The 23,619-nt window shown below is 37.3% G+C and overlaps 2 protein-coding genes across 2 annotated transcripts; one reads left to right on the plus strand and one right to left on the minus strand.

The window, feature by feature from the left end:
• Positions 1 to 3,026: 3,026 nt before the first annotated feature.
• On the plus strand, positions 3,027 to 15,684 carry LOC145911953 (sushi, von Willebrand factor type A, EGF and pentraxin domain-containing protein 1-like). Its single transcript, XM_082999382.1, has 34 exons — positions 3,027 to 3,045; positions 3,329 to 3,367; positions 4,792 to 4,992; positions 5,171 to 5,365; positions 5,490 to 5,599; positions 5,667 to 5,880; positions 6,487 to 6,666; positions 6,921 to 7,100; positions 7,515 to 7,706; positions 7,852 to 8,043; positions 8,171 to 8,362; positions 8,440 to 8,631; positions 8,694 to 8,885; positions 8,949 to 9,146; positions 9,201 to 9,392; positions 9,597 to 9,788; positions 9,860 to 10,048; positions 10,110 to 10,301; positions 10,365 to 10,559; positions 10,765 to 10,956; positions 11,029 to 11,220; positions 11,279 to 11,476; positions 12,225 to 12,416; positions 12,473 to 12,664; positions 12,737 to 12,925; positions 12,989 to 13,180; positions 13,245 to 13,436; positions 13,611 to 13,805; positions 13,924 to 14,118; positions 14,307 to 14,501; positions 14,559 to 14,738; positions 14,810 to 15,007; positions 15,141 to 15,338; positions 15,443 to 15,684. The coding sequence occupies exons 1-34, from the start codon at positions 3,027 to 3,029 to the stop codon at positions 15,628 to 15,630; spliced, it is 6,144 nt and encodes a 2,047-aa protein (XP_082855508.1). The 3' UTR covers positions 15,631 to 15,684.
• A 94-nt stretch (positions 15,685 to 15,778) lies between these two features.
• On the minus strand, positions 15,779 to 21,519 carry LOC145912680 (uncharacterized). Its single transcript, XM_083000240.1, has 13 exons — positions 21,298 to 21,519; positions 21,060 to 21,225; positions 20,016 to 20,594; positions 19,914 to 19,957; positions 19,313 to 19,450; positions 19,056 to 19,194; positions 18,777 to 18,918; positions 18,358 to 18,582; positions 17,915 to 18,067; positions 17,680 to 17,778; positions 17,472 to 17,617; positions 16,898 to 17,026; positions 15,779 to 16,551 (listed from the first exon to the last, which is right to left on the minus strand). Exons 1-13 carry the CDS (start codon positions 21,440 to 21,442, stop codon positions 16,434 to 16,436), a joined length of 2,223 nt encoding a protein of 740 aa, XP_082856366.1. The 5' UTR covers positions 21,443 to 21,519; the 3' UTR covers positions 15,779 to 16,433.
• Between the last annotated feature and the right edge of the window lie 2,100 nt (positions 21,520 to 23,619).

Genomic DNA, 23,619 nt, shown 5'->3' on the forward strand with positions numbered 1-23,619 from the left:
TAATTGTTTATTTATCTCAACCTGAAAACCAAGGCGCGAATTCCGGTAAGGTTGCAGGAGACTTGGGCGACTCGCATATTCCACACTTTCGAAAAAAAATGGGTCAATAAATTTTGTCATTCTTGGCGTTGTTTTGCCGTGTATTGTTACTGTTTTGCCGTGAAAACAACCGAACAGCCTTTTCAGCATATTGTTGCTCGATTTACCACCAATGTAATCTGCTGTAAGTAATAAAACTTGGTAATTGCCCAACCATGCCTGTTTGAAATTTAGCATCACTGGTGTGTACGTTATGTATATTTAGAGTCAAGCTTTATATTTTTCTTATATTTCTATATTTCCGGTTTAAAGCAGGAGATCTTATACACACTAGAGATAAACAGATGTTATGCAAAACTTGTAAACTTCCATTGCCCCGCTGCTCTTCCACACTGCTCTTATGTGATTCAAAAATAAATTGTCTGGGGAATGGGAATCGTCGAGCTGGCCGTGTGCAAACAACTGACTTCTTAATCAATGAATGCAACAGGCTGCATTCAATGTAGGTCGAGTGTCAAACACTGGATCTCACATAACTTTTTTCTTTCTGCACTTCAAGATATGGTTCGAAAATATATACTTACAATGGATGCATGAACACTTTTTGTATTTTCAGCATGGTGGATATTGAAAGACAACTCTGTGCAATGGGAATTTATATCAACTTGGACTTTCAACAAATAACGCGAAAGCAATATTTGTAGATGTAAGCATACTCAACCATACAAAACAGTTACTTTAAATTTGTTACACATTTATACGCGTATGAAACCTGAAGTATGAACATAATATTTGAAGCAATCTGTGTTCTTTCGATACTTCAGACATTTAGTGTATAGTGTATTCTGATTTGCTTAAATGCTGGATCAGTTCTTTACATTTTCATCGTTAAATCATTCAACCATATTACCGTGTCGTATCGTATCGTAAGCAATCCAACTACGCCACCACAAAGCAACACGATTCAACAATATACACACTTTTACTGAAAAGTATGTAGATATTGACGTTTCGCTTGTTGTCCGAACGACGAAGCTTCTACAGAGAAGAAAAAGGGCGAAACCAAAGGGATGAATTTGTCCAGAAAATAGGTATAACGACTTCACAGATTATAAATTGACAGGGGGCGAGAGCGCTACTGATACAAAACTCTGCGGGGCGTAAACAAAAACATAGGGATCGGGTGCGGGAGATTGGCAACATCGGTCAAGGCGCGTAGAAAAACTTGATCGGAACTGCTGGCCAAGATATCCTGGCTTCGGTGTAGTAGAAAACGAGGAAGTAACTAAAGATGATTCGTTTTGTTCTTCCTGTAAAATAAACAACAATAAAATATATAAACACTTTTCTAAATATAAATATTTATTTAAAATTTCTTTCCTAATGGTGATCGTTAACGGTGTGGTTTTTAAGTGATAGTTAATACTTCCCGCGACTATGCCAGTGTGACGACATTGCAGTGGGGGGCGCGCAAAGTTTGCCGTTACAATAAAATTTGGTTCTCCTTAAAATATTTTTTTCATATATTAAAAAAAATTTAGAAGCCGGACCACAAGACTTTCACGGGAACTAACTATTGGGGTTTGTTTAATAGTTTGAGTCTAACCCCGAACGCACAATGCGAGGATTGTTAATAAATGCAGAAAAGGCGCAGTCTCATTTTTCTATTCTTGAGACGATGGAAGGTAATCACGAAAAAAGATCCATTACTTCCGTAACATTTAGTATAGTCACGTTGGTTCGCAGCTAACGATGCTTTGCATTTGTCGGTGAGCAAGTTTATCAGCCCTAGATGGCTGACAGGTCCGAAGTTTCTCCGGCAAAAAGAAGATCGATGTTCGACCCCACCAAAGATAGAGACGCAGATGTCCCTTGGAAATCAACCAGCAGTGTAGAACTGCGGACATAGTGAAAGTGGAAACAACATTCAAGAGGCAGTTACTCTGACAGATGAGGTGCTGACGCATATCTGTTATTCTGGGACGTTCTGCACGATTGCGTTTCGGTTGTACTCATCAAACCTTTCTATAACACATTCAAAACCTCACCGATTAATTATTGAATCACGAAATATTTTCCTTCGATTGCTTTGCGGCAAAGTGACCTGACGCAACTTTAAAGATAGTGATTATCGTAGATAAGAGTCAACATCGGAGTTTTGTGAGCGTTTCAGACGAAACACCAGCCCAACACATTCATAAGTTATGCAAAAACGATAGCGGCCACACATGTGCATAGTTAAGTGGAAAAAATATCATTTTCACTATAGTTCCTATTGTTGCGAACCTTTTGCAGAAACACATAGCATACAGAAAGAGTAAATTTTTTTCAATATCTTAAAATCACAACTATTATAACAAACATCCCCCTTGGGCGATTTATCTGATTCTGAACAACAATCTATTCGAAACTTTGTCCTGGTATAAATCCGCTAGGTGGTGAAACACAGACAATTTTTTCATTAAAGGTCGCTTGTCTCTGTTCCAGACTAGTGCAGATAAATTGCTAATGGTCGTCGTTTATAATTTCATTTTCGGGTGGATTTTAAAACACCTAATTCGATGTATGATCTACATTGCTTTTAAGTGTACCCTATTACTACCACACAATGAACTTGCCAAAAATAGGTTTATTAGTGGCATAGATTAGATTTTTTCTAGGCTTGTTACAGAGCATTACTACCTTGCTTGTCCCTCATAATCATATTGTTTTGAATATTTATGCGCATTTTTCAATATAAAAAACATTTAACTTTTGCGTATCGGTACACCTTTGTTAGCCATGTTTTATTCTGTAAAATGGCTAAAATGGTGAAATGATAAGTAAAAGGTTGGGATCCCCGGCCTCTTGCCAATCGCGCCACTTACTTCTGATGACGTATCCAATGATCACGCATAATCGTCACGAAGTTGTTGCGGACCTTCGGAAGCCCGCGCAGCGAAACGCTTCCTGTGAGACTTCTAAAAATTGGATTAATTTGTGCCAAAATGGTTGAATACGAGTGTGGTATAAAACATCAGAAATAAGTCATTAATAGAGTGCAGTTAGACAAAAGTAAACTGAAATGTCGAAGCGTGTTTTCCGTTATAAAATTGAAATCGGTATTGGTGGGCACTAATTGGCTTGTCAAATTCGTGCTTAACAAACGTATGGACGCTTGCGACTTTGTCCCGTCTGAAGCATATGAAGGATATTTGTGAGAAATGGCTACAGAGCTACCTTGTTTCAAACGTCAAAATAAACATTTCGCTTACTTGGTGCAGAATTCAAACAGTAACATTCTAAACAGTTTTTGCTGTTGAACTTGCCACGAGGGAGAAAGAAAAAGGTGAAAGGGGAAGCGTAAACGTAACTGCTTCCCACAGGAGAAATATTAGGCAGCAATTTTACTGACAGGCTGTCGAACCACGCTTTGAAGTGCGTGTTTTATTTCGGACATTCAACTTTTACAACTGTAATAAACTGGACAGGAAACTGAAACTTGCTTATATTCGTGTGGCACGTCGTGAACACTTATTAGAATTTGTAGAAATTGAAGCTGTCAGATTTAGTCAACCATGCAAAACTGTGAGTAGATCTTTGTTTCTATTACAACGACAGGTTGTAAGCATTTAGATGCGACCAAATAGTTAAATACTTGAATATCATTTAACTGTCAGAAAAGTATGTACTGTATTTGCTCATATTGTATGGGTCAGTCAACGAAAGTAAATTATTCCAATGCTGGTTTTACTGAAGTTTAAAAGGATTGAATTCGTTTTACAATTGTCGCTTAACTTTTTGATTATGCGTATAGGTTTATTTATTCGCTTATCAATGTCTCTCTCTCTTCAAGACATCAATCATGTAAAGTTCATTTCAAAATAGAAAATTACGGATGTTTACCGTAGTTTGATGGGATGTTGATATAAAAACGATATTTTGCCCAAACTATGTACAAGCAAATACGCAAGATATAATTTTACCGAAAAAATTTGTCGCTTTGTATTAAAATGTAAGTGTAAGTTAAAAAAAAATAAGTGTTGGTTAAATTAAGTTGATAATGCAAGGGTTGATCCAACAAGACAAAGTGTCTTAAACCTCATAATCCTGTGATGATTTTTTGATTACAAAAACTAATGTGTCGGGATTAACTTAACATAAACCGGGTGCTCTTACACTATAGCTTGTTTGTGTTGTTAATCCTTGAATTTTCGCCTAGTAATATGTTTGACGACAAACATAGACGGTGATCATGCTTTCTGCGTCAGAGGTTTACTGTTTAGATGGTTGACGCATGACGTTTGCATTGGCATTCGCGGTCACGCCGAATAGAAAGTGTCACAACAGTTCGAACAAATGTCAGCACGACTTTCCAAACTATTTGTCGTTTTTTCACCTTCCCACAGAATCTAAACCCAAAATGCACGAAAATCGTATGTCATTACAGTTATAGTTTCATAAACAAAAGCTCGGTGCACGTAGGGAGAGAACGGGTTGGCTTCTGTTTATCGAAATACGTAACGCACGAAGTGCTGTTAAATTGTTTCATGCAATTAATATTTCACGATTTTCTGCTTTCCAGGGAAACGATTTCGTAATATTACGACCAGCGCACGCATCATATTCACTTTACTTGTGTTAAACACGGCATACATACAAGGTTCGTATTTAAAGTACCGCAAGATTCCATATTGTTGTACTGACATTGGCATGTGGAAAGTTGGAAACACACCTTCAAAATAGATTGTAATCTTTCTTTGTTCATAATAGGTGCTAAACTTTGCCCTAACGGATATTACGCATGGAGAAAAAAACTCTGCTTGAAAATCACCAAACGATTTGACTCGTGGGAGAACGCGGAAAACATTTGCAATAAAGATGGTGGATCTCTTGCTTCCGTCCAATCAGCTTCCGAAATGAACTTTATTCGTGTTTTGATGATGAGTGGGAGAGCTAAAGAAGTGTATATCGGTAAGTTTTACAATTCAATACACATGCAACTTCAAGTAATTTATTTTACTTTACGCAATGTGGGGCGTGGCACCTCATTACAAATTATTAAAGTTCGCAAATATATTCGAGTTTTCACCTGATAGTGAATTATCACCAATAAATAAGTGGATTATCACCAATAAATCTCTCCTATCAGGTATATCACGTGAGGCGAATAGCGAAAACTTCTCAAATTCTGACGGATCCGAACCGGAGTATTTTAACTGGAGGAATTCAAGAACGGCGACTAAGCCCAGAAGACAATGTGCCATGATTTCATCAAGAAACGGATTTAAGTGGATGCTAACTTCTTGCAGCAAGCAACTACGATATGCTTGTAAAATTATTCCAGGTGAACATCTGGTATAATGTAACCTACATTTAACAAATTAATGTAATCAACTTAGTAAAAGTCTTTTTGCTATTAGATGTTTTGCGTTGATATTAATTATGAAGTATTGTGCACTATTGTACAGACGAATCCAAGCTTCCCAAACCATTCAGGCATCGATGTTACGTTTGTGAAGGAGAACTTTCCAATGAAGAATGTAATCGTAACGGTATGCAGGAATGTCGTGTTAATGAGGTAAGTAATAATGTGATAATCCAGCTTTTGAATGGTTGCTCTGAAATAAAAGTTCCCCAATTTGCAGCTCGCCTGCCAAAACGAGGTGCGCGTTCAAAATGGGATGAAACGGATATGGAAGAGATGTAAGCAACCACAAGCCTGCGAGAATAATTACATACAGAACCCCCGCGCTGCGTGGTATCCCTCCCAATGTTCACCATCGTTTCGAGCAAACAGTGTTTGTCGGTGCTGCTGCCAGGGCGACCAATGCAACGGCAGCGAATTGCCATGTCTAGAAGGTATTATTCAACCGCTTCTGCAACATTTGATTGACTTGACAACAACAATGTTACTTTTGATTCATACTGGCTTGCACTTTTTGTACAGCAATGTTGGAGATGTTAAAATGTTTGACTATAAAAAGCTTGTTACATCTTCTGGTGCCACTTTTTGTAGGTTTCAATTCAACCTGCCTATCAATAAAAGCATTGAATGAAACACTAAGACTGCATTATGCACCGTTGTGTTGTATTCTATAAATATTACACTGCCACACAATCTAACGAATGGTGCTCCACAGCTTACAACAACAAAAAATGTCAAACGTTTAGTTGCACAATGCTAACGCTTGAAAACCCATTTTTTACTGTTGGTTATATCAAAGAGACCTGCCCCAATAACTTGATTGCCTTAAAAAATAACTGAAAATTGCTGTCGCTCATTACTAATTCATAATCATGATGGGATTCGTTTTCGTCATGCCAGGTATTAAAAGTCATGTAAGTTTGCGGAAATTGCCTGCGTGCGGTCCACTTTCAGGCTTGTGAATAAAAAAAATTACGTCAGCAACATCTGTACATAATTATGAAGTTATGATCAGTCCTACTATATGATTATATTTTTAGATAGCAGCTGCGATGCTTTGGTAGTACCACAGAACGCTTTGATAACTTGCACCAATGAATACCGGGCTGGTTCTCAGTGCACGTTTAGGTGCGAGCAAGGTTACCGGCTTCTCGGCGATTCTTCCAGACGTTGCAATGGCGTCCTTCGAAGTTGGACTTCATCCAGCCCGACTTGTGAAAGTACGTTTTTGTCCCCCCCAGCTGCAAGTAGTCGCTTGATTTTCTTTAATCCACTTTATTCCTTGCGTTTGTACGCTGTTTTGCGAGGTAAGAAAGAGTTGCGGGTGGTGGTTACTGGTTGAAAAATAACAACAACACCTCGCACCAGACGTGCCTGGAAAACCATCTTAACACAGATTAACGTTTGGAATGACACGCTAACTCAAATATTTTAATGGTCAACAAAAAGTTTTCTAAACAATATATATTTCCAGAAATTTCCTGTCCGCTACCACGCAACAGTATTAGCAATGGGGAGATGACGTGCACCAACGGAAACAACTACGGTTCAACATGTTTGTTTAGATGCAATGGGAACTATACGATACGAGGGCAAAGTTCAATTACGTGCCTTGCTGCTGGACGATGGGCAGCTTCATTTCCATCCTGCCAAAGTTCGTATAATCACCCTTTTTTAAATTACAGCACAAGTTTGTTTGAAGCTAAATATCTCCTTTGAGAGCTGTGTGTACCATCTCGATATTGCTTTCTGGTTTGAAAAGATGGGTTTAACGTCAACAACGTACGTTTACCATGGAAGCATATTTATACAGGCCAAGAAATTTGCCATCACGTAAAGTGATATGATTTTATTACTGTTGATATTCGTATGTTTTCCATGTGCCGTTCGCTGCTTAATATAAGCTGAAAGTAACAGTACAACTATATGACGTCATAGACAAAAAAATCCACACCCATATACATAAGTGCTTTGACTTTCCGGTCAACAAGCTGTGAAGGCACAATACACCATGCGTAATTAGTTAATATTTTAATATTGTTAAAAATTCAAACTTACTTTGTTTCAGGGATTCGTTGTCCAGAAATATTGGAGCTGGATTATGGGACTGTGAGTAGAAGTGGATCCCCGGTTATTGGCTCATTCAGATCTTTTGTGTGCGACGAAAGTTATTTTTTACAAGGAGCCGACACCTTATATTGCGTGGACAATAATGCGGACGGCAGGGGAGAATGGGATAAACTATTGCCCGAATGTGAAGGTATATTTGTCACAACGTAATATCCTGACCGCACGATTAAATTACTTTTCAATCGTATATGACCTTTAGTTGAAAGCTTCGTAAATGGGTTATGATATATATTTTAGGGTATCGCTGAAAACCGCACAATTTTACGTTTTTGCAGTAATCACCTGCCCCGAGGCTGTCGCACCAAGCAATGGAAGTATGGTTTTATCAACAGCGCCAATTTACGATGCGGTGTTGGCATATTCGTGCGACGTAGGACATTTTTTGGTCGGTAACTCCGTCTCGCGTTGCGTCGACCAAAATAACGACGGCATTGGAGAGTGGGATTACCCTCTGCCCACATGCAAAGGCAAGTTAAGCCAAGGCCTTTAAAAACCATAGCTCATGAATATAACGCTTGTCTAAAAAGGGAATGCACAGGATTCGTTTCAATAAAATGAGTTTAAAACAACCACCTGTTAACTGACGCTTTGTAGAGATTCTATGCCCTGATGTTGTCGCACCAAAAGACGGAAAATTCGCAAACCAAAAGCGAAGGGAATACGGGGCTGAAATTAATGTGATTTGTGAGGAAGGATTTTACAGAGTGGGGGAGGAAACAATTGTTTGTCACGATCTGAATAACGACGGACTTGGTGAATGGGATCGTTCTCTGCCAACATGCAAAGGTGGATTGGTTCAGCCGTATGGAGCTAATTCCTAGTGTTTTTCAGACTGTTGTTTCAAGCTCCCTTTTGCGTTTTAGTGCTCACATGCCCTGATGTTAGTTCTCTGCCCAACGGCAATGTTAAATTACCAGAATCGCTATCATGGGGATCATTAGTGGAATTCACTTGTGAAATTGGTTATTTTTTACGGGGACCAAACGTTTTACGATGCATTGAGAGTAACACATACGGCGAGGGACGGTGGAATGATACAAAGCCTATATGCGAATGTACGTAGTAAGACCTAGGATACTCGTTTTTTGTATCGATCTAAAAAAATCGTGACGTGTAGTGATACACTGCCCTCAACTGGTGGCTCCTGAAAGTGGATCATTTGGACAAACGCTAGAAACATCTTACAATTCAACTGTAAAGGTATTGTGCGAAGAAGGATTTTTTCTTGTCGGCACATCCACATTAGTTTGTGAAGATCCAGACAACGACGGTCTGGGAAATTGGAACGAACAACTTCCACAATGCAGACGTAATTTTTTTCGACCGGTGGCCAAATTAAAGTCATTAATTTAGTTGTTTATGTTTCTTTTAGAAATTTCCTGCCAAGCGTCACCCGATGCACCCGAAAACGCTTATATTTTCAATCTCCCAAGTAATCCTGTGTACGGCACCACTTCTAGTTTTGCTTGTGATGAAGGATATTTTATGATTGGAAGCCCAGATTCTAATTGTGGTGACCCGGATGAAGATGGTATTGGAGACTGGATTGGGAGAAATCCAATTTGTCGGAGTGAGTTTTTGTCTAATGCGACAACAGTAAAAACAGTAACAAAATAAATTTCAGGAATTACTTGTCCTGAATTAACTGCGCCACCCAACGGCATGACTTCTATTACCGATGAATATTACTACGGTTCACTGGTTAATGTTGACTGTAATGATGGATTCTACTTAAATGGTGTTGGAGTACTGTTGTGTCAGGATATAGATGGAAACGGAGAAGGGAGTTGGAATGGAACAATGACAACATGCAAACGTAAGAATAACACAGACTGATTCCTAATTGGTGCAAAAATGTGGTTGGCGGTGATGGTGGTAAATGTGTTGTGTTGCTATAAGTATGATATTTTAGGTCTTTGAGCATGGTAGCGAAAATGTCAGTGTGCTAAACCGTCTTGTGTTCGTAAAACGTGCAATATTGCAAGTGCGAATATTGCCACAACCAAGTTTTCTCATCAAGGCATCGTGTGTCCAAACATTGTTCCGCCAAATCGTGGAAATATTGTTGGTGAAATGAATGTGGAATACGGAAGCGAACTCTCGTTTGTTTGCGAGGAGGGTTTTTTCCTAACCGGAAACAAAACTATAGACTGCCGCGATAAAGATATGGATGGGGAAGGTGACTGGTCGGACCAACCTCCTGTTTGCAGACGTATGTATTTAGCATTAGTAATGTTTTTTTCGTTTGTTGACAATTTGTTTACGTTTTGGACTTGATCCCAGAAATCACTTGTCCTCTACTAATTCCACCAAACAACGGTGCAATGAATGCGCCTTCAATCAATTACGGAAGCGGAGCGACGTTTTTTTGCAACGAAGGATACTTTTTGATTGGAGCCTTAAATACGACCTGCTTGGATCCCAATAAAGATGGAAATGGCGAGTGGAACGAGATTGTTCCATCTTGCAAACGTAAATATCGATTTCGTCGTTAGTTCCAAAAAAATTCAACTCCTAATTTCCACCTTCACAGAAATCGTTTGCGATCAACTTGAACCTCCAGTCAACGGTTTATTTGCATCAGAACCTGATTATAGATGGGGGTCAACAATAGCGTTTGCTTGTCAAACAGGCTACTACCTGAATGGACAAAACAGCACCATGTGTGTGGATGACATGAATGATGGTGTGGGCGATTGGACGGAAATCATTCCAAATTGCCAAAGTATGAAATTTGTTTTAATATTGTCAACAAACATTTGATAATTCGAGTTGTGGCGAACTGCAGTGATTACTTGCTTATCACCACCAACTGCTGAACATGGATTTCTCGTAATATCTGATGAAACACTGAGGCTTGGAACTGAACTCACAATTGAATGCAATGAGGGTTACTATGATTTCGATGGAACAGTGTCGGTGTGTTCGGGTGATAACAGTAGCTCGGTTGGAGAATGGAATGGAAGTTTTCCTCAATGTAATGGTAAGTGATGACTGAAAACTACGCCAAAAAACAGTGATGACTGTATATTTAAATATTTGACTTGTGCGTAAATGTTTCAATGTTTTCAATGTTAAACATAAATGCTTGTTTAACATAAACATATAACATTAAAAATGCGAGATTGTCGCAGACACACATGTAACAAACAATAATTATTCATGTTAAAATTACCAATTGCACACAGAAATATATTGCAACATCATTGAACCGCCGCCGAATGGTGGCGTCGTACTTCCTCTGACTTTAGTTTGGGGTTCGTCGGCAAGATTTTCGTGTAATGTCGGCTACACAATGATAGGTCTAAAAACACTAACGTGCACTGATTCAAACTCTGACGGTTCAGGGGATTGGGACGATATTGCACCAACGTGCCAGCGTAAGATATTTAGATAAAATGCAAATTTGCATTGCAATAATGGTTTAATACTTGTGTCGATGTTTGACGCAGTTATCCAGTGTCCCAATCTTCAACCTCCGGGTAACGGACGTTTCCAGGACAACATCGATCCATTTTATGGTTCGAGCGTAAACATCATTTGCGATGAAGGTTTTTTTCTATTCGGAGCCCCCGTGTTAGTTTGCGGAGATTCAGACAATGACGGAGTTGGGGATTGGAACGACCGAATTCCACAGTGCAGACGTAAGGCTTGACAACTGATGAAGTTTTTTCGCTTTAATGTTTTTCATGTGTGGTTTAGAAATTATTTGCCTCGAAGTTCCCAACACACCTGAAAACGGATTTATTTTAAGTTCACCATCAAACGCCGTATATGGCTCAGTGTTAATATATGCATGTGATGAAGGATATTTTATGATCGGAAGCCCTGGTTCTGAGTGTGGCGATCGCAATGTTGATGGCAGTGGTGATTGGCTTGGCTCTTTGCCTATTTGTCACCGTAAGTAAACGAAAAGGCTGAATTGCTAAATTGTAAGTGTAGAATTGACATAGTTTGAAACCTATTGCTTACAAAAATACAGTTAAAAACTTTCAGATGAGAATAATTTTTTTGCCTATTTTTCGCAACAAATCTAGTTTTTAATTTTTTTTTTTTAATCTATCGCCGAAAAGATTATTAATTAGCACAACGAAAAAATGGAGAAACAAACAAGATCACAACGTACGCTAATTGAATTTCGGTTCATTTCCAAAAACATTAAAACACTACATTTTCAGCGTCAATATACAGAGCGCTATAACAACTGCGTTTAAATTATAACGTATTTCATTTCATTTTATTTTATTTTATTTTATTAGTTCGTAATGCGGTTTTTGTTCTGCTGCCCTAACTTGCTGAACTTGTGTTTCGAAAATTCTAAACAGGGTTGCAATTTACCCAATTAACATTTGTAAATACAAAATCTTGCTACCAGTAAGATCAAATTAATAAGTTTTACTCGTTTCGCATTCACGTTTTTTACACCAAAATGTTTATGTTGTTCAGTGAGTACAATTCTTCCCATTATTTGGCATTTAATTAATCATGCACTTACATCTTCCCAGAATATTGCACACATAAAATACATGATACATTGTTTCCATTTCGTATTCGCAACAAACACGTTAACTCGTATCAACCAGTCCAAAGCCAAATAGAGCGTCAGTTATTACCAAAGCCCGCAAATTTAACTTAATTTCGCATTTAGAAATTCGATGCCTTGATCTTACTGCGCCACCTAACGGGGAATTGGTGTCAGCGGAATCGTTTGACTTTGGGGCCACAGTAACTGTCCAATGCAACCAAGGCTATTTTGCGGTTGGTGTGCCAACATTGCTGTGCGAGGATTCGGACAGTGATGGCGAAGGAGAGTGGAATGGGACAATAGCGACTTGCGAACGTTAGTAATATTTATTTTGCAAACCTGCAACCATAAAGTAAACTCTTTACTTTAAGGTATTACATGCACTGAAATAAATGCTCCAGCCAATGGCGATGTTCTTGGGGGTAAAACTTTCTTTTGGGGCAACACATTTTCCTTTTCGTGCGAAGAAGGCTTTTTCTTGGTTGGTGATTCATCCATTACATGTGATGACTTTAACAGTGATGGAAATGGCGATTGGTCAAATGATACGCCCACTTGCAAAGGTATCAAAGATGAGGGAGAGTTACAATAGATTTCGTGCGAAAAAAGAGGTTATACATTGATTATTTTTCTAGAAATAACCTGTGGGACGTTGGATCCACCGGACAACGGCGAGGTTGCTGCTCCAACAATCAACTATGGTTCTACTGCAAGTTTTTCATGCAACGATGGATACTTTTTGACAGGAGAAGAAATTTTGTCTTGTGTTGATTCCAACAACGATGGTGTGGGGGAATGGAATAATGAGTCACCAACCTGCAAAGGTGACTTTGTTTATTTCAATAATTGGGCGAACAATTTAACATAGTCCAATTTTTTATGTAAAGAAATCCTGTGCAATCCACTTCAACCACCATCTAACGGTTTTTCTGCATCCGGGCTTAATAATAGATGGGGATTAACTGTTTCGTTTGCTTGCGAAACGGGGTATTTTCTGAAAGGCCAAGAAAGTTTGCTGTGCGTGGATGAACCGAAAGATGGTATTGGAGAATGGACTGGCATTGTCCCAAGTTGTGAAAGTAATACTTTGCAAAATGTTTACGCTGTTTTGTCGGATGAATACCTATGACATATTAAATTTAGTGATCACGTGCCCTTCAGTACCTGAGGCTACAAATGGTCTTTACGTAATATCTGATGAAACACTGCGGCTTGGAACTGAAGTCACAATTGAATGCAATGAGGGATATTATGATTTCGTTGGAACAGTGTCTGTTTGTTCGGGAGACAACAGTAGCTCGGTTGGAGAATGGAATGCTTTTTCCCGGTGCAATCGTAAGCTTCATTCCCTCAGTATTTGGAAATTGCTGAAAAAAACTAATTAAAATTGCATGATTGTGGTGCAGTCACATGCATGTAGTGTTCGGTGAGACCTCACCTAAAAGCAAGTGTTAAGGTTAACTACAATTATTCTAGTTCATTATTTTTGAGCAAATCCATTTCTTTCAGCAATTTTGTGTCCAAATGTACCGCTCACTCCCGATGGTGGGGACATGTTATGCACAGAAGAAAACTTCTATGGCAGTGTTTGCTTATTCAACTGTGTGCCTGGTTATCACCTAAGGGGATCTTCAACCATTGACTGTCTTGATTCGGATTCAAACGGGATTGGGGAATGGACGAATTCAGCGCCTGTCTGCGAACGTATGTAGAACAAAAGTAAAAAATTATTAAACACTCAAAAATGTATTCCTTTGACTCTTCCATACACAAGGACCAAAAGACTTTGCTTTGGTCTTTAAAAGAACTTATTTTTTTGCAGAGATTGTTTGTCTTCCGATGCTTGTATCGCCACACAATGGCAGTGTATCATGCTCAAACAACAACAAGTTTGACAGCAATTGCCACTTTTCCTGCAATTTAGGATATTTTCTTAGTGGACAAGATCTCGTGCATTGCGTTGACCAAAATCTTGATGGAATCGGCGAATGGAGTGATTCACCACCAATTTGCAAGCGTAAGCATATATATTTTGGGCATCGATTCGTCACTAAACCTGTCTCATCTAACAAGTCCTAATATATATGTTATAGGCTACTCTATCGTTCTTTAGAGTTTAGGAGTACATTTAGACACAAAAATATGCACATGGTCGTTTGTTAGCGGTGTACGAATATACACCATGTTTAAATAATTACTTTACAGAGGTAACATGCGACCAAAAAAACTCGCCAGAACATGGTAATGTATCATGTAGTGATGGACCATCGTACGGGAGTTTATGCCTTTTTTCTTGCGACGTTGGCTTCACATTGATTGGTTTCGATTCTATTCAATGTGGAGAACCGGTTTCAGGTCCTAGCGGTCGTTGGAACAGCGAAACAGAACCAAGTTGTCAAAGTACATCACCTTGATTAAATCTCTTGTACACGTTATAACTTCTACTCTGCTTTTCAGTCAACACTTGTGACAAACCCAGCATTAATCCAACCAACGGAAGCGTTCAGTGTTCCAGTGAAAACAATTATAACAGTTTATGTGAATATGCTTGTGACGATGGATACCGTTTGATTGGTAAAACATCTAGAACTTGCCTCGCGGAAGGTGTATGGAGTCACCCAGAACCAAAATGTGAAAGTACGTCACAGGGCAAACCTATGTGCATTATATTATACGGCCTAATTCATTGTGATTCCTTTTTTTTTCAGTAATTCGTTGCAAACCAACACCAACAAACCCCGATGATGGAGTTGTGTTTTGCACTGAGGAAGATAAATACGGAAGTGTGTGCAATTATTTCTGCGACCTCGGATTTCAGTTGGTCGGGGAAAGTCGCAGTGAGTGCACGAACACTTTGGAAGGAGATGGATTCGGAACGTTTGATACTTCTCCAGGGGTTTGCCAAGGTTATTTTTTTGCCAATTACAGAAATAATTAGCCAAAGGTCAACATGACGAGTCAGTGTGACATTTTCAATGAAAAAAATGTTTAGACTTGATGCGACGCTTTAATTGTTTAAAAAACTCTATTCATTTGCAGCAATTTACTGCCCGGCAATAGAGGGAATGCAAGATGGTGGGACAGTGATTTGCGGAATCGGAAGCGGAAATGAGGAACCACACAAATATGGATCTGAATGCGCACTTATATGTTTTGACGGTTACAGGGCACAAGGCGCATCAAGAACAATTTGTTTGGGAAAGGGTGAATGGACGGATAAAATAGGTGTTTGCGAAAGTAAGCAATAGAATTTCTAGTTTGCTGAGACTGATGGGAACTTTAATAAATATCTATTAAACATTTGCGCTTTGCAACGCATCTAAAAACAATTTCAATGACAGGGTTCAAATGCTTCCCTCCGCTTTTGGAGCCCGATGAAGGATCAAAAACATGTTCAAGTAACAATGACAGTATTGGAACGGTTTGCCGTTTTCAGTGTTCGTCTAACACACGGCTAATTGGAACTTTCGAGGTCACGTGTCTTGACAGCGGGGAATGGAGTGATGTAGCGCCATCGTGTGGCAGATGATTTATCAAATAATGCCAAGTGACGACACTTTCCATCAGTCATCAAGCTTTGCCTCAATTTTTATCAAAACCTCATGTTGCAATCAACGCGTTATTTATCGTTTCTGCTATTTTTCTGGTGACTAACAAAACACAGTAAGAAAAGCATGTGCTTAAATAAAAATATTTATTAAAAAGTATTTGCATCTTCAAACAAAGTTTTGTGTACCAAGTTTGTCCTTGTCCACAGAAAATTGCTTTTGACAACACATACATACTTGGTATGCATGTAATAAAAAGTAACCTAACTGCATTTTGAATGTGATTTGTTAAACTTCATTTTATGCAGATGTAAAAGATTACGTGCAAATATTGTATTATTTTAAGAACTTAACATGACAAAGGGTGTATAATCACAGAAGGAATAATAAAGCTACGTTGGTAACATTCAAATATTTTAATGGAACACACCTTTAGATCTAGAAAGACCTTAATTGATTGATACTTTGCCTATCTGTTACATTGCACATGGCATTTATGCATTTTCACTTTAACCGCAAAAGTGGACACTTTGATTTAAAATGTTACAAAATAACTTTTGTAAGTTTCATCAATAAATTTTAATAGAAACTTTCATTTCTTGCTACATGTAGAAAGATTTTAGAAAAAGTACATAAGTTGTTGGGGGAATTCATGCATAAGAGGTAAAGGAACAAAAAATACGAAACACAGTGACACTTGTCAATGAAAAAATTTGGTACATAAGCCCCTTACTTACTCCAAACTTTCTACAACATACAACTCACAATAACATTTTGTGTAAATTCATCGACCTCTTGGAATAATCTTGTTTGCAGGACTCCATGCTGGCCTTTCATCAGCTACATCGCCATGAAAACTTGATCGGCTTCTCTGCAATTCTTCATCTTTCCGCTCCCTCCACCTTCAAAAATTATATCTTGTATTAAGTAGCTTACATACTTAGCTTACATTCTGAAAATATTTTGGACCAAGCAGCAGGTAAACTCAAACCAAATAACCTATGTTTTCTGAAAATAATCAACAACAAAATATTTGACAGACTTTTTATCTGCAATCATATCAAAGTGCTGAAGAAGGTTTTGAGCTGCCATTTTTGAATAAAATATATTAAAAATCCTTTGGAAACAAAAGTAAATTATAACAATGTAGTTTGACTTATGTCACACTAAATTCTTCACAGCAGAAGACTTTCCATTCATGCATTATAAAAAAATATATCCATTTGAGATATCAGTAGTAATTTTTACTTTTGATATTTCCGAAGTCCTTCTTCTTCCTTTTCCTGTTTAGCTCGGTCCACTTTCTTTTCTTGTTTCTTCTTTTCCTTGATTTCTTTCTTTTTATTTTCTTCCCATTGTTTACTGCGCTTCTCCAGCCTTGAGAAATGACAAAAGTATAAAACAATATGTTTTTTGTCGACTAAAAAAAGCAGTAGCTTTTTATACAGGATCAGCCTGGCTTATAAATCAGGAATATATATTTCGCCCCATGGGCATCTTCAGTTCCTTCAGTAAACACATTAAATGATATAAAAACGTCTGAAAAACAGCAACATTAGAGAAAGGGCTAGTGATAAAAAACAACAACAACTTCGACCTCTTGCAACCAAAAGAGTGTTTTTTGTCGAAACGCCTTATTTTAACATGACAGTGTTAATAACAATATGGGCCAGTCTCTTTATACTCAAAATGTTTTTGATTATATGATGTCCTAACAGCCAGAATTGTTCCACATGTCAATTATTTTAACATATTTTTCGCAAGTTTTGAATGAGAATTTATACAATACAGCACTCGTTATTTGTATTTGAAACGTTTGTACCATTCATCCATAGCTTTCTTGCTCTCCTCTTGTCTTTCCCGTTCTTTTTTCTTTTTTAGCAGCTCATCTTCTCGTTTTTTCTTCATTTCTTCCTTGTGTTTCACTTTTGCCTCCTCTAGAGCTTTTTTACGCAAAACATCACATTTCTGCATGCAATTTTTATAGATTAGTTCAAACCACCTACAAAATAGTATTTTTTCACCCATACTTTCTGTGATTTCCAGTTTTCCTCTTCCTTACGAAGTTTTTGTTCTCTTGCTTTTCTTGCCTCTGTTCTTTTACGTTTCTCAGTTTCTTTAATTTGCTCCTTTTTCAAAGAAATTTACAAAAAATTATAAACAAATTGAGTAGGCCTACACCTTTACAATACTTACTACTTAATTTATTAACTGTTATGGTAATAACTATAAATAACTATATGACTTGACACAAAGAGGGTTTACCTCCTTTTGTTGAATCCAAGCATTTCTTGCACCTTCATTTTCAAAAAACTTTTCATCCATTTCCTTTTTTTTCTTTTCATTTATTTTCTCTTGTTCTTTAAGTTCAGCCTTTTTCTGAATCTTTCTTTGCTTTTCCCTTTCAGCAAGCCAATTCTATGTATTTCACATAAACAATAAAGCAATTTAATCTTAATTAGGATGTGACATAAAAATGTTTAATGAAGAAACATAACACACAGATCTACTGAGGATTTGAAGAAAAAACAACCCAAACTGTTCTACAATTAGTTCAAACATTATATGGAAGTGGAACAAAACTAAAGTGTTCACATATAAAATTCATAATGACATCTTTTTATTCTATTGGTTTATCAACAATTTGTTATTGTATTTAACTTGAGAATACACAAAAACATGGAAGATCATTATATTAACAGACGTACCAGGTAAATTGACCTTCGAATGTCCTCAGATGTGTTCATGTTTTCAGAAGAATCTTGTTTTAACTGAAGTTGCTTGTGTGCGGTAAGAGACCCAAGACCTTGATATGAATCAGGTGGCTTACGTGGGGATTTAAGTGAAGATTTTAATTTTGCTGTAGATGTTTTTGGTACTTTTTTGTCTGTTTTTTGAGGAGCCGTATCATCTCCCAATTTCATATCTGTGACCTAGAAACCAATAACTGCTTGTTAGTGCAATTATTTAGGACACACATACAATGCAGAAAGTTATCAACAAAACAGCTTGCCATTTCATGTTTGGTTATTGGAAGAATAAACAACTTGTATAACGTCTACGTAAATTGACAATAAGCATGATATGTTATTGCACAACCAATGCTTCTGATTTTTAGTGTACATACCTCCTTTTCCACAAAATTATTTTCTTGGTTATGTGCTGCCACATTTTCTATAACATTGTCATACAATTGTTTTGATGATCTCTGCTGTGGAGTGTCTTTTGCTTGTTTGTTTGTTTTTTCAATCACTTCCTCAACAGGACTCCTATAAATAAAATCACATTCTTAGAGCTAAAAGAATATAACACATATTTGGCAGAAAAAGGCAAAATTCATACAATGTTCAGTTTTAATAATTCAAAAAAAAAAAATAGATAATAATAATGGTAAGAATTTACATGCCTAATTTCTTCCGTAGACTTTCTTTTTTTAGGTGATACACCTGATTGGAAATTGTTTGTTGTAGTTTCGAATGAAGCTTGGTCAAACAGTGCCAGAAGGTCATCAGCAGTTGATTGCTTCTCTTGCACAGTGTCTTTTGCTTACAAAAGTATTGGAATAATTAGATATTGTCAGTGCATGCAATGATGTGCACCAAATTCTAAAAAGCTTGTTATACTGAATTTTTTTATTCAATTCAAATGTGGAACTGTGCATACTTTTTATTTCTTCAAATTGTTTGCTCAAATTTTTATTTGGTTGTTTTTGACTTGTTTCCATTTTTTTCTGTTCTAAGCTTGCACTTTTTCGAATGCCGGTTAAACTTGGAAGTTCACCTAGTATTGAGTTCTGTGGCTCTGTATGAACACAATTTAAGCATTAACTAGTAAAAGCACATCTTTAAAATATTTTCACTCTTAAATATATGGCTAAAGAAAATACACCACATGTTCATGCCTGTTTTTTTTTTGTGTCATTTGTCTGTCATTGACCCGATTGTTTTAGAAATGTCACAAAAAATAAAAGCCGTTTCGGACACAATGTCCCAAAGGAAGTTGACTGGTAGATTATTCGAGCATCTCATCAGTAGGCGAAAATGCCTTTTGTGTTGCCCCGGACATCGCTTTTATAATTCTCTATGTCGTAAATGACCAAAATAAATTGAAAATGTCCTAAATTTTTGCTGGCATTTCGGTCATTGGACAGAAAAAAACCTAGGTTCATGCACATGCCAACAAAGATGACAATTTTCCTGGTGGATGTATTTTAAATGTAAAATGTATATATGTATATATATGGAGCATGGTGATTAATAAAAACCTTTCGAAGTAAGACTTTCTAAGCTTTTGTTTCTGGGAGGTGTGCTGCAAAACATAAAAATATTTTGTAACCTTTATTATCCTTGCATTTGGTTAAATTCACCTGTTTCTTGATTTTGCACTTCCAGGTCGACTTCCACTATGAGATCTTGATCTTTCTTTCGATAGCTCAGGGCCCTTATTTCTCGGCTTGGGAACTGGTTCTGTGGTTTTGGTTGCTAACAGTATATCAATTATAGACTGTGAATCATTTTTTTCTACAGATTTTGAAAAAGTATTGGTTTCACTGCTGTGTGTGTGTGATGGCTGTTGTTTTGTCGACAAAATATCTTCAATACTGTTATTTTTCTTCACTCCTCGTGTGTGAACAGGAAATAAATCATAATCAACAGATGTTTGACTTAAGGATTTGTCTTTGCTGCGTGTTCTTGGTTTGGGTGCTACATCTGAATGCTGTGAGGCTGTTTGTTGCTTACCATCAAGAGATGACTTGTGTATTGCATTGGCTTCCAGTTTATTTAAAAAATAAGACAATGGTGATGCTGATCTTGGAACCGTGTTAGGATTTATACCAGATCCAGGTCTATTTGTATCTTCAGAAAGTAAAGACAACAATGGATTTTCCTCTTCAACTGGGGTTTGCTTTTTCATTTTCTTAAAGTTCTTGTTAGTTTTTGATTTGCTGCAAAAAAATTTGGATATAACTGCATAAATGCAACGCACCTACCAACCAAAACAAAACCTAATATATTAGCACATCCAAGTTACTACATCCTAACAATGTTTGGAACAAGCATGGTTGCAAATCTGTAGAGGAGTGTAAGTAGTCAGTCAGTCAGTCAGTTTATTTCCGCGAATTGAAATAAAATAAAGTAATGTAAATATTTTGTGTACAGCGGGTGATGCTGACTATATGACACAAAAATCCTTTATCAACCGCCAGCACCACTGATTTCTAGGAAGCAGATATTACGTTAGTTTCAAAAAGAAAAAAAAACACAATAATTCCAAAATGAGGCACAGAAAAAAAGTACAAGAAATAATTGCTAAATAATTGGAAAAAAAAAGAAAGCATCATAATTGCTGAATAAAGCACAGTAATTTAGAAAAAATCAAAGTAGATGATAATAAAGCAAGTTCTACATACTTTTTAGATGACTCCATGTTTGCCTTTTCATTTTTTTTTATAAACTTAGAACCATCTAAAATCATTTCATCTTCATCATCATCACTTTGCAAATATGATGGAACATTCCACTTTTTCCCTGGTGCTGTGATGTTATATGGTTGACTTCCATGTTCACCAATTCCATCTGGCAAAATTTTGCGTTGATATAAAAACTTATATATACACAAAATCTTTTCACAATGCCATCATAACAAACCATCTGAATCATTAAAATCATCCTCATAATCATCATCTGAAAATCCAGTAACAAGTCCCGCTTTTCTTCTTTTTGAAATTTCCCTATCTAGCTCCACTTGAAATGAGTCTTTGACTTTTCTTTGTCGAGCAGGAACAGCAGTCATTGTTCTTAATTAGGTTGTTCAGTTAATAAACTGTTTTAATTAAGACAATGCCTACTCTGTCGGACAGTATGCATAATGTCTTCACTACAGCAAAACACATAAACATAATATTGTCTGCACACATCATCTGAAAGCTAATACATTGCGTGTTCCCAGTCTGCAGAATATGGCAGACAAAATATCGGGCTTGTAAAAATCCCCAAGCCCATGTGCAATGTAAACAATAAAACATATTTGATGCTTTCTGTTATTTGTTTTATGTTTAGGCATTCACATGTCAAACAAATTTCCACAGGCAGTCAATAAAATTGGCGTGGAACAAAAAAGTTGAACAGCTTATGCTTGCAGCTGCAGCTGATACATACTCTGCAGTCTAATGGGTTTGTCCATGTCACTTAAAACAAGCCAGTACTTTTCTTCTATCCTTTCTTAATGTTTAATGTAATTCTACAATAAATTTAAAAATATATGCAAACAGGTATTACCTATGCTCATTCTTGAAAAATTTCAATTTCAGCACATTTAATTTTTTCCCAATTTGAAGACAACGCCGATCTACAACAGCTTCATATAACAAATATGTTGTTGATCAGTTTCCAAGTGACCCCATAGAAATACTAACCGTGTCGTTAGCTGTATCTATTTCTCTTCATACAGACACATAGGACTAAGAATTGTTTAAGTATTATTACAAATTTAATAAAATTCAATTAAATTAACTGCAATATTTATTTTTATTCCGAGAGAGATGACTGAAAATATATTTTGACCACCAGTCAACATGACGAATTCTTCAAAAAAAAAACAACAACTCAGATACATCTTCTTTTTGAAATGATGGCATTTTTCTCACGTGTTGTCTGTCCGAACGACCAGGTTTCTTCAGAAAATAAAAACAAACACAGAAGCGAAACCAAAGACCACAGAATATTACACCACGAAAAATTACAAAAAGGCGCAACAGTAAAAACTCAGTGGGACATAAATCAATTGAAAGCATCAATCACGGGTCAAATTCATCGTGTTTGATCACATTTGCACGTCACGTATATATCTACCTTTGTTGTTTATATATTTACAAAGGAAGAACATGATCGCAATGTAAAAGCATTTTTCAGTGCCATAGCATCACGTAACTTCACACTAAATGACGCGAAAACTGTTTCCAACGTGACTAAAATCAATATTCTTGGACCATGCAATGTTGGAAATGGTACCATTGCGCCTGATGCTGATCGATTGGAGCCACTCCACTCTCTCATGCCACCCTCAAACAAACGATCGTTGCAGCGTGTACTTGGATTGTTTGCATATTATTCCAAGTGGATTAAAGACTTCGCAAATAAAGTTCATCGGCTAAGACAAGTCAAGACCTTTCCTCTGGATTGTGCGTCTGTTCAAGATTTAAAAAAGTTGAAAATGGATATCGAACGTGCGGCATTGACAGCCATCGATGAGCATCAGACTTTCGTAGTTGAATGCGACGCATCCGATGTTGCTATCTCCGCCACACTTAACCAAGTAGGACGACCTGTTGCATTCTGGTCTCGTGTTCTCCAAGGAAGTGAACGGTTTTACCCGGCAGTCGAAAAGGAAGCAACTTCTATAATAGAGGCTGTGAGAAAGTGGGGTCATTTGTTGGCCCGAGCTCCCTTTGTTATTATTGCAGATCAACGTTCAGTTTCGTTCATGATGGACAATCGTCGTCGATCCAAAATCAAGAACAGCAAAATTCAATGCTGGAGATTGGAGCTTGCTTCTTATTCATATGAAATACGATACCGGCCTGGAAAAGACAATATTGGCCCGGACACGTTTACTCGAGCAACTTATTCTACCGTTTTTCCATCCTCGCTTATGGATATACATGCAGGATTATGCCACCCTGGTAACGCGTTTATTGCATTTCGTACGGTCTAAAAATTTGTCTTTCTCAACGAGTGATGTCAGGCGAGCTTGTACTTCGTGTAAAGTTTGTGCAGAACTAAAGCCTAGGTTCTATTCATTCACCGTCTGATGCTACATTAATTAAGGCGACACACCTGTGGGAAAAGATTTGTAGTTGTATGCACACGTCGCATCTGAATAAATTACTCACAGAAATTAGGCGGTTTCACGTGCAAAGCCTCGTACCACACTGCCATCTAGCGGGCACATATGGCATGATGCTGCATTCT

This window comes from Ascidia mentula, chromosome 8 (genome assembly GCF_947561715.1).
Source record: "Ascidia mentula chromosome 8, kaAscMent1.1, whole genome shotgun sequence".
Classification (NCBI taxonomy): domain Eukaryota; kingdom Metazoa; phylum Chordata; class Ascidiacea; order Phlebobranchia; family Ascidiidae; genus Ascidia; species Ascidia mentula.

What these genes read in the sequence shown, in the direction of transcription:
- LOC145912680 (XM_083000240.1), bottom strand. Translation starts at nt 21,442, where the DNA reads ATGACTGCTGTTCCTGCTCGACAAAGAAAAGTCAAAGACTCATTTCAA. An exon ending in AGTGCAAAATCAAGAAACAG is followed by an intron (nt 19,958 to 20,015) that starts GTGAATTTAACC and finishes TATGTTTTGCAG; the next exon opens with CACACCTCCCAGAAACAAAA. An exon ending in AAGTCTACGGAAGAAATTAG is followed by an intron (nt 18,919 to 19,055) that starts GCATGTAAATTC and finishes TTTTATTTATAG; the next exon opens with GAGTCCTGTTGAGGAAGTGA.
- LOC145911953 (XM_082999382.1), top strand. An exon ending in AGGAATGTCGTGTTAATGAG is followed by an intron (nt 5,600 to 5,666) that starts GTAAGTAATAAT and finishes CCCAATTTGCAG; the next exon opens with CTCGCCTGCCAAAACGAGGT. An exon ending in ACAACTTCCACAATGCAGAC is followed by an intron (nt 8,886 to 8,948) that starts GTAATTTTTTTC and finishes TGTTTCTTTTAG; the next exon opens with AAATTTCCTGCCAAGCGTCA.